Source organism: Caloenas nicobarica, chromosome 1 (assembly GCF_036013445.1).
Source record: "Caloenas nicobarica isolate bCalNic1 chromosome 1, bCalNic1.hap1, whole genome shotgun sequence".
In the NCBI taxonomy this organism is placed as follows: Eukaryota; Metazoa; Chordata; class Aves; order Columbiformes; family Columbidae; genus Caloenas; species Caloenas nicobarica.
In genome coordinates, this window is record NC_088245.1 from 13,914,336 (window position 1) to 13,925,832 (window position 11,497).

The 11,497-nt window shown below is 39.7% G+C and overlaps 1 protein-coding gene across 1 annotated transcript in view; it reads right to left on the reverse strand.

The window, feature by feature from the left end:
• The window catches only part of FBXL13 (F-box and leucine rich repeat protein 13), an 84,462-nt gene extending 73,698 nt beyond the window's left edge, over positions 1-10,764 (reverse strand). Inside the window, exons 1-5 of the mRNA XM_065658322.1 lie at positions 10,690-10,764; positions 3,835-3,938; positions 3,465-3,558; positions 2,065-2,132; positions 262-416 (exon numbers count right to left, since the gene is read on the reverse strand). Coding sequence (XP_065514394.1) covers positions 262-416; positions 2,065-2,132; positions 3,465-3,558; positions 3,835-3,938; positions 10,690-10,764 — 496 coding nt within the window. The remainder of the gene's footprint in view (positions 1-261; positions 417-2,064; positions 2,133-3,464; positions 3,559-3,834; positions 3,939-10,689) is intronic.
• Between the last annotated feature and the right edge of the window lie 733 nt (positions 10,765-11,497).

Genomic DNA, 11,497 nt, shown 5'->3' on the forward strand with positions numbered 1-11,497 from the left:
CCTCCATGTCCCTGACCAGCCCCTAGCCCGCTTTGCACCAGCAAAGAACAGCACCAGCACCATCTGTCCTAGCAAAGAACACAGGGAACCGCCTCCACTGCAATCACGGCAACAAGTCACCACAGGTGAACCAATGAATGGCATCCTGCAAAAAGATAGCTAGATAAATTGTTGGACTAAGCATATTTAATTTTTACAGCACAATTTTGTATTATATCACATGTATTTTTTGTCTTGTGCAAAGCAGCTATGTAGACTTACATGCCATTTTTTCCTTGTCAATTTGCACCCACACGTTCCACTTCTGTATAATAACTCTTAATATGTGGACATTATAATGGACTACTGCTAGAGCCATCTTCTGCTTTGCCTTGTTCCTTTTGTTCTTTTTCTGTACATTATATCTCATCCATCCTCTGAATTGTAAAACAGAACAAGTAATTTAATATGGCTCCCAACCTGGATTAAGTAAAATCTATAAAACTCTGCAATATGCTGTAAAATACAAAGCAGTCAAGCTCAACTAGATAAACTTCTGAATAGAACGGCTGTTTGTTATTTATAATTTAAATAAAATATGCATTTGTAATATTTTTCAGTAGTAATTCACTCATTTTAATAACATTTCTACTTATTTGTAACACTCTACAGTATCAAGCAGCAAAAACTTGCTTCCACCACTCCTGCTGCTGGCAGCTATACTTCAATTTACAGATCTGTATTTATGGGAGGACATCTGAGTGTTTAGAGAAAATTATGTAAAAGTGCTAGATGCAGGCATTTACTTAAGCACTATTTACATTTTCTTGACCATACAAATAAAAATTACTATAATAGAATACAAAATCAATTTATATCTTAACAATTTTAACCTTTGGTAAAAATCCCATTTATCTTCTAAGCTAAGTAATAAGAAATAATTAGATTCAGAACAAAAAATGTATTTCAAATTACTCGTATGTCATTGATATACTAAAATACACTATCTGTCCATATCTGATTTGCTGGAAGGACTACTGAATAAACGAGACTTTACATGACTACTTTCATTTGCCAAAATCTCCCTCATTTCATATAGTTGGGAGCAATTATAAATAGAACATTCTACTGTTCCAGTCCAACTTCTGTGATAATTAAACAAAACCATAGGTCAGACAATCTTCAAAACGCTGCTGTAAAGGAAAAAGGAATAACTTTCCATGTCTCTGGTGTATAAGACAAAAAGAAAAAGGAGTTTCTCCTGTAGCAAGAAAGGCTCGGGTATTAAGAAAAATATTTATAGTGGAAAGGATTATGAAGTACTGGAATAAACTGCCTGCAGAGATCATCATGTCTCCAACACCTGTGATTTTTAAGATGACTAAAACCAGTCTAGATGAATGTTTACCAAGGCTAATCACAGTAAAGCTTGAAAATCTTCTCCTTCCTATTAATTCTGTGATTCTCAGTAAGGATTTACACCAGAGTTCCTAGCAGATTTGTGCCTCCTGTATAACTAGCATTGTGTTTTTCAAACCAAAATAGCCCAAACTTACCTATTCTAAATGGAGGATCCTTAAATTTTGATACACATGCTTGTAACAAAGAAATCAGTCAACATGTTCATTCGTTGTAATTATCATGTTTTAAAACATATCTATGTCTTATCCCCATTTTTAAAAGGTAAAGTTGGATTATCTAAAGTATTAGTTACGTAATCCCAAGCAAAAAAGAAGCCAAAGAAAGAACAGAACACAGATATTTTACTTTCATAGCCAAACACAAATTATTCTTTTATTCCTGGGTATACTACCATATTCTTGGCAAATAGAGTTGATTAGAGTACAGAAATGTCAAAGGACTTTGTTCAGGTCTGGAAGAGGCAGAAACTCAGAATTAACTAATTTTAACATAGAATAACATTGCTGGAGAAAAATAAATTCAAACCTAATTTTCTTATCTCTCTTCACATTCATCTGTTAAAATGAAAACTTCTCCTTCCCTAAAGGAACTACACAAATATTATTTTGGTAAAAGATTTTTCTTAATATGTTCCCAAGGTATATATGAAATGCATATACTTACCCAAAGTACAGCTTCATTAATTTTCTGCTGTAAAAGCCCCATGCTTTGGCACACAATTCTTCAGTTACCTAAACAAATCAATAGTACACAAACCAGTGCTGTATTACGAATATTTAAAAATCAGACAAAACCCCAAAATCTTGTACTTTCCACGTTGATTGGTGTAAACTAGAGTATCTATTTTAAAGAGACAAATGTTCAAGTATAACTTTCTGTGTATAGTCAGAAGTACTTTGCTACCAAATTACATTTCTGTTTTTACACACAGAAGTTAAAGCTAAATTAGCATACAAAGCAGAACTAACGTGTGCTTGAGGGAAAGCTCAATAAGTGAAATTCAGCTTTTTGTTCCTTATACCCACTCTTTTACTGGTCAGCTGTATCTACCAATTTAGCATATTAAACCAATATTTTAGTTACTCTTTGCAAGAATCTTTTCATGGCCCATTGTTATGTAAACCATTTACCACACGATTCTTACTCATAGGTATTTTAATAAACTTGTTTGAACTTCTGCAAAACTGAAATTGTGTAAGACTATGGGCTAAGAATATCCCTGTAAAAGAAAACATGGTCCTTTGAATGTGCAAATACTAACTGGGCCTCAGAAAATACTGGGGTTTATCTCATTATTCTTACTCCTAAGAAAACCTATGAGAGGATTTGACTGCGACACGTTTGTATACTTATACTTTATAAATCAACCATTCCACTTTTAGACTGATTAACATAATAATTGAGTGGTTAGTAAAAGAGGAAATAGCTGAAATGAAATTGCAGTAAACTCACAGTACAGATGTATTATGAGAAGACAAAATTGACTATAGTTGTACAGAGGTAACTAAGAAAAATATCTGGTCACACTGCATGACATCTTGCTGACTAAATTGCTTCCTTGCTTTGGTCATACAGCAACATTCTCCATCTCTGAATGTTTTACAATAACAGGTTTTTTCCTCTACAGGTGACTTTTTTCGATCAGTAAAACCAAAATGTTTACCTCCTTATTGCTTTATGTGCATTAATACTGCACTCAACTGTAACTATTAATTGTTAGCATTGACAGCATTTTCCAAGATTTATCAGTTCAAGTGTAATTTTAGGAATCAGCCTAAGTAAAAACTACATAATGCATAGAAAAAAACATGGTTTTGAAACTAGATTCACATTTATGTGGAACTCTTTTTTAAATTATGACCAAATATGAACTACTTGTTCCCTACCACACCTCTAGATGCTATGCTCACCTCTGGTGACATTAGAAAGAAATGCAAAGTATCATACTATTTGCTTTAGCTATAGAAGAGTTACAGGAGAAAACTTAAAACCAGATATGAGTATTCTGTATCAGAAGATTTGTTCACAGCATAGAGTTAATGCAAAGGTTCAATGATTTTTACCAGTTGTTCACCATCTAGTCCAAAAACAGTGTTCAGGTAAGTTTCTGAAATCCTCTTTAATTTGGGGTGTAAAGACAGATCAATACTCATACACCTTTAAAAGAGAAGTAAATTATATTAACCATATTAGTATCCCCCCAAAAAAGTATATTTTCTTTCTACCGAATAGATTATAGTTACATTTTATGGTATTATAATGTTATTATTAAAAGATCCAGACCTATATCACTTTCATTACAAATACCTATAGCATATTTATAAAATATGAAAACAAATTATCATGTTTTATTGCTACTCTTAGAGCACGGTTTAGAAGTCCAAGTTCAATACTATAAACCACAGAGCACACACACAAACATTTAGTATGTACCATAAGACAGCATCTAATCCCTTTTCCATTATTTCTCTGAGCTTTTCTTCTAAAAATTTAAGTGGATCTTCTGGACGCATAACAATTACGCCACAAAGCAGCACCTGCAAAAAGAAACTGCAAATTAACGCCTCTGTGTCAATAGCAAACTAGCATCTAGATAGGAAACAGTTAAAATAAACACAAGTTTATCAGCATCTTTTAAAATACTGTAAAATAGATGCATTTCTTTTTAGCACTTACCTTCCCTTTAATTCAATTTTTAAAGGTAATATTGCATGCATCAGCATATTCCAGCTGCTAGACTTCAAAGCACTGGGTTTAGGATAGTACTAAGATACGTAGTATTTCTTTAACAATTCCTACTAAGAATTTTATTGCTTTTAATGTGCATTGGAGAATTAGAGAAAAGAAGAATATACAGAAGATTGGATAATTTTATTTACTTAATGAAAACCAGAATTTAAAACAAGATTAACCCTGTGTAGTAAAGAGTATGTTGAATGGGAAGCATGAGCAGAAACCAATTTTGTCACCAGTATTGAAAACAAAATGCAGTTTAAAAAATATATTTACTTTTCAGGATTGTGTTATCACACTACTTAGCATTATCTTTTAGTAATAATGCATAATAACTGATGAGCCATTTTTCTCATTTGCCCTTTAGCTGTCTTCAGCTAACAGACATACATCATTTACTTTTGGATTGTGAGCTCACATACAGCAAGAACATACAAAGTATATTGATTTTTTTAGGTATACGCACAAATTGCAGTTATTTAAGTGAATATTTAATGGGGACTACAAACCAGAAGTTTTTGTGCCTGGTAAAAATTGAAAAACATGACTGTGTATCTTCAACTAGACATTAATCTACATTAATGCAAAAGATGCTGTCCTGGGATGCACTCTCTTGTTCATATTTCCCTTTGCCTGTTATAAAGAAACTAGCTTTTATTAGTTATCACAAAAACAACATCTGAGTTTTCAGATTTTCTTCCAGCCCTGACACTTTTTCTTTGTCTCTGCCCACTTTCACTACTGCCACCCTCCACAGGGTAATTGGATGGTGCAAATCTAAGTTTTGCCATTCAGTGTCTGCTCAAAATCCCAACTGTGCAATCTCACCATCCACTGATGTTTAATTTTCCCAAACCATGGCCTTTCACCTGTGCCCTCAGTGAGCAGAAATACTGTCTTCATTTTCTAACATCCATATTGATTCTGACTTGTTATTACTGTAATGCAAGTGACCTATATAAATACAAACCTAAATTTTAAAACCGGAAAATGTCTGAAGCAACTGCTACGTGTTTGATGGATCAAGACAACACCACAATATAATGGTTTAGTCACTGTACGAACTCAAAGGATGCAATACTAATTTCCTTTCAAGACATGGCCTCTTGCTGTAAAGTAATGTGGAGCATGTGCTTGAATCCTTTCCAGGAAGCATGGTGGGAGGACAGGGGAATAGAGGAAGGCTCTAAATCAAAACCATGCTAAGAATACAGAGCAAAAGCCACGCACGACGGGGCAAGCAAAGGCACCCTGGCCAGTGGACCCTCGCTCTGCAGCGGCAGCGAGAAGGGCAAGTGGCAGGAGCAGCCTGAGAACTTTGGTGTGCTGGAGGGGCCTTCCACTTGCTCCTCAGAATATGATGTAGACACAGAATCAGACGATAATGTAATTTGGAAGGAATCTCTGAAGGTTGTTGAACAGAAGTTGTGGATGCCCCACCCCTGTAAGTGTCCAAAGTCAGGCTGGACAGGACTTTGAGCAACCCCATTTAGGGAGAGGTGTCCCTGCCCATGGCAGGGTGGGTGGATGGGATGATCTTTGAAGGTTTCTTCCAACCCAAGTTGTTCTATGATTCTAAGTTAAGACAAATATGAAAAGCCAAAGAAAAATAATTTCTGAATGCACAGACACAAAAAAAGGCAAGTGTCTTCAGTTTAGACACCTTGAATGTTTATAACACTAAACGACATGCTGATTCCAACCCTGGCATCTCTTCAATCTTCTTAACAAAAATGTAATTTGCAAGGTATATCTTGATGGTTGACTATATTAAGAAAATATCATAAACCCATCACTTTTCATAGAATCATAAAACCACAGAATCATAGAATGGTTTGTGTTGGAAGGGACCGTCAAAGGTCATCTAGTCCAACGCCCCTGCAATGAGCAGGGACACCTTCAACTAGATCAGGTTAATTAGCACAATAACTCATGATACATAATGTAATTCTAAATAATACACATGCAGTTAAATGGCTTTCATCACAAATTTTCCCATGGACAGACTTCCCAAAGCCAATTCCAACGCTGGTCGGCTACTCCCTCTGCTGGAGTGAGCCAGTATGTGTGTGCCATACAAATGCCATATTTTAGTATTTAAACTGTTGTTTACTTTTTTTTTTTTCCTTTTTCAAGCAAACACAAACAACTTTTTTTCCTTTGGATGTTCTGAAACATCTCGAACACAGGAAATCCAAACTATCCAAACACATACTGGAGTGCAAGGCCTCTGTTTAACATTTGAGAATTCCTTTATAAAACTTAAATAAGGAAGGACTTATAAAATGTGGTCTTTTAACCCTTATTTGGGTACTCTTCAGTGAGTGGGCCAGGTGTAAAACCAAAACCAATTATCCAAATCTGTACAAGTCTGGTTATTCCTATTGAACTTCTATGAGACTCTCAACAGCCTGAAACAGTCCATTGACAATTTTTCTCAACCTATATATTTTATTTATTCATAATGGTAAACAACTAAAAGTATATTGATATGTCAAATGATCATTAGTCACATATCATCACAACCTCCAGCTAACCAGCTACCAAACAAGTATTAAAAAAAAAAAAAAGGAAAAAAAATGCTACAGTGCAACTAAGAATTAAATATTTAGGTCAGGTTTTCATATGAACTGCTTCTATTCATCAACCTGAAAAAGCTCATTTGTTGTTTAAAAGTTCACAAAGGAAAAGTCATAAAATCATGCAGCATTCAGCTTAAAGCTCAGTAACAGAAGAACCATTTTTAGCATTTTTAGCATCCCGTCCTGTGCACATTTAGCAACTGGTAAAAATAGTCATACCTACACATGTATATTCTTATTCCTTATTCATGTGCGAAAAAGAGCTATTAAGAATCAGCATATTCATCGTCTGAATAAAATATTTGATACTGATGTCCAACAAGTTTTACAAACTCTTCAGCTATAACATTTTTTTTATCATTGAAAAGACCTCAATGCAGATAAATAGTTTTGTTGATGTTAACAGACATTTTCTAAACAGTAATTTCCATCTATTTCCAACACCAAACAGACAACATGACTGAGTGGCATGGATGACGACTGTCAGCTGTGCCTTAGAAAATGTTCCCTAAGAGGCCAAAAAAACATTCATGTCTTGTCTAAAAAAGTTTTTCAAAGCAAAAAGTTTCAAGATGTAAGTTCTATGCTTCAAAAATCAGGTGATCTAAACACGACATATTCATTTTTACCAAAAATTGTTAACAGTGGCATGTTTTCATCATTTTCTCTTACTCCTAGTCCTGGACACATCAACACAGCATATACCCAATAGTAATTTATTAGAGACATAACAAGTTTTAAACCTAATCATGGAATCACAGAGTCCTTTTGGTTGGAAGAGACCCTCAAGACTATTGAGTCCAACCATAGCCTAAGTCTAGTGCTAAACCATGTCCCTAAGAACCTCATCTATATGTCTTTAAAACACCTCCAGGGATGGTGACTCCACCACTTCCCTGGCCAGCCTATTCCCAAATGATTCTCCCAAGCCCCATGGGGTATCCAGAATCAGCAGATGCCTTTGGGTGTAGTTCTGTTAACAACTCCTGTTGTTTTCTTGCAGAATCCTCAATGCATTTCCAGAAGCACCTACTAAAATTGAGATGTATGTTTTCTTGTTGAATGTTGAAAAATGAACTAGAGAGGTTCCACAAAAACTCTGTGTTCTGTGAAGCTTGGATAAAAGCCCTTGACCACAGTTGGTTTGATGTGTTGTGCCTATTGCCTTTCCTTGCTCACCAACACTGTGTGTTTGTGGTTTTTGTGCCCATTTGTGTTTCCTACGTCTATTTGCTGACTCACGACTTGGGCAGGGAACATCTTTTGACAAATGTACAGCACCTTGCACAGCATAATAACCTGGGTCATCACCGAGCTTTCTAAGCATTACAATGATGATGACTATTACAAGAAATAGTACGTGAGATCAATATACAAAAAAAAAAAATTACCAAGAAAGATATTAATTTTATTATTTTGATTTGTTGCTACAAACGTGTGTTATTTCCCAGCCTCACACTTCCAGTGCTGCGTTCACTGTATGTTCAAACTGTATTACCATTTATACATTTTAGCTGCTCCACAACACCTTGCTTAAATTTCAATGCAGTGTTATAATTATTAAACATTATTATTTCATCTCTACCTGCAGTAAGAGACTACGCCCTAAAACCAGGTGCATTTTGCCAAGACAGGAAAAGCCTGCCATGCTCAGGAGGAGCAAGGTGAGCAGCAGCCCAACACAGGCAATTAGCAGTGATAATGAAACTGAGGCAAAGCTGTGACAAAACAGTTGTCAAGTTGGTCTCTTCTGGAGACCCCGAAAGTCTGATCTGCTGCTGCTGTTCCCGTGGTGGGAAGAGGAGGAAAAGAGGAGGGTGTGCGAATCACTCAAGGACTCCAAGGTTGGCCAGAAGCTTTAGCCTTCAACTAACCCAGAGCCAAATGCCTGGCTTCTCTCAAAGGCTTCTCTCTTCCAGCCATCACCCCATTCCTCTTCCTACCGCCGAGCCATTTATCCCTTGTGGCAAAACTCATTTGGATCACATGGCAGAAAAATCTTAAGCCAGCTCTGCATCCGTATTGTAAGAATATAGCTACTAACAACAGGGAAAGTCATCATATGCATTGTTTGCAGGATTACAGTTTGCATGACTTTTTATGGATTATGGTTAAAAGTAAAGCTGGATGAGAACTGAAAGAGAGAAATCAGACAGGAATGAAAGACTCAGACACTGCAGGGAATCCCAGATTATTTGGATATGATTATCTGGACTCCAGCTGTGTTTGGACCATGTCGAAACCACAACCTAATTACAAAAAGACTTAAGCAAATGGCCATTTCAGAACTCTATATCCTTAATTTTGAGAATATGTGTATAAATGTTCATAGGTCTCAGCTTAGTTTTGATGTACCTTAATACACGGACCAGTATCATCTCATGTATCTTTGCATGAAGCATAATGTAACTTCATAAAGAAATTAAAATATAATAAAATGAAATAACAAATATGGCTAGATATCGGCAAGCACCAGCCTCTAAGAACCAACAAAAAAATGCTAAAGAGATCTTACACAGGCTAAATTTTAACTGGTTCTTTTTAGAAATTCCATTTAATCTTAACCTTAATTCTTTCATTTTTAGCTTAGTAACTTAATGCCACTGTTGCTATAGAGGTATTTATAACTTTTGCTTGGAAATGTAAATATGAGCTACTTTTGAAGTGCTGAATCAAGAAATACAGCTCATGCAGATACATCTTTTGTTTTTCTGTGCTTAAAAAACAAACAAAAACCCCAAACAAAAAACAACAAAACCAAAAAAACCAAACCAGCAAACAAAAAACCCAAACCACCACCACCACCAAAACAAACAAACCACCAAACAAACAAAAAACCAAACAATGGTGAAGAGACAGACTCTTAGGAAATGTGCTCAGTCTGCGTGGCAGTGCTGCTCTATAATTATTCTAATTGGCTCAAGATTTCTTTATTAATGTTTCCATGGAAATCCTGGCTGTAATAGCTGCTTGCAAATGGGATCTATTTTTGGTAGCTTAAAAGTATCGGGACGTCTGTTAAACTTGTATTTGTGCATTGTGCCTTCGTGACAAGGAAACCGAAAAACAGCTGCTGCAGATTTTGAACCTGGCAGAGGTGAATGTGTCAGAGATAAAGAGGGAGAAACCCAAAGAAATACAGAGAATCAGGTAAGAATCCTAAAGGCAAACCTGCCAACTCCCAGGCCTTTACATTGTGCCAGTTTTACTCTTTACATTTCATGGAAGTTTATTTACTCCTCAGCCACTAAATGTCTAATCCACCAACATCACATCTGAGACGTGGTCCATCGCCATCTTCACCCTTCACAGGCCACTAAAAACTACAGATTGTAGCCACAGCGCTCAACACAGAGGGAAGTATCCAGCTGACACCTGGTACTTCTGTAATCAAAAACTAAAGAACTTAAGCACATCTAGGGAAGGTGCCAACGCAGATCACTGTGTTTGCCTTCATTCCAGTCATCGTTTGAGTTTAACTATGGATTAAGAAGCAGAATGACCTTGTTCCACCTTGTTTCTACTTCTAAAGTTCTCACAAATTGTTTGAAGCAAGCAGAAGAACAAACCCATGCCCCAAACCAGCCCAGAGCGGCCTTAGGGCTGTGAAATACTTGAGGGGCCCGACGAGCCGGCACTGCTGAGGGGCAAGGGGGGCCCTTCGCGGGGGGGGGAGGCCGCCTCCCTCCCACGGATGCCACCGGGGGAGTTCGTGATCCCACCGACTCAAGCGGGGACGACGGGCCGGGCTGCGGCGGGTCGGGGGCGGCTCAGAGGGCCGCGACCCCCGCCCGCGGGGGCTGCCGTGGCGCGGGCCGGCCCCGCCACGCTCGGGGAGCCCCGGGGGCGCAGGCGGGAGGGGAGGCGGTGGCTGCGGGTCCCGGGGCGGGAGGTGGCCCTTTCCCGCTGCTCGCTGTAGCGGGGCACGGCGATGAGGCAGCCGCCCGCCTTCGCGGGGGTCTGTCGCCGTTACCTCGTAGACATCGAGGAGGTCGTGGCGGCTGAAGTACGCTCGGAGCTCGGGGCTGGCGGTCCTGAGGGACGCCATGGCGGCGCCGGGCGCCGCTGCGGGGCGGTCGCGTAGCAACGGGCCCGCGGCCCGGAGCTGCCCGGGCCCGGGTGCCCGCGGCCCCGCTGCCGCCCTGCGCCGCAACCGCAGCCGGCGGGGACGGGCGCCCTGTCCCTGCTCCACGGACGCCTGGCAGCCGTGTGCACCCCTGCCTGCTCCCGCTGCCCATCGGGCGGGGCGAGCAGCGGTAACAAGGCCTCGGTGCGCTTGGAGGCGCAGGGAGGAGAATCTACCAGCTGCTGCTCCGAGGGGCCCCAGCGAGCTTGGCCAGCCGTGCCGTGCAGCGGCCGCTGGCGGCGCTCTGCCGGCGCCGCCGGCCCCATCGCCAGCCCAGCACAGCGCTACCGGTGTTTTCCGCTGCTGCCAGAGTGTGCCGGGGGGCAGGCGTTGGGTGTCCGAAAGGGCAGCAGCTAGATTTTTTTTTTTAGGGTGGTTGTGTGTGGTCTAATTAATGTCTTTATAAACAGCATAGTAGCTATTAAAAATCGCATTTTTGTCTTCCTCCCAGGCCCCTGGCTGCAGCGCCCCTCCCCAAGGGGAAGCCTGTTGCGCTGCAGGCGCTCAGGCTGACTTGGGGGCGCGCGTTGTTTTTTCCCTTAAAACAAGAAACGTGTCGCATCATCGCTACGGAGACGCGGGCCCCAGCTGCCGGCGGGAACGGGGAACGGGGCTGAGCCGCGCCGGATGGGGCGGTGGCTTCCGCGGGCGGGCG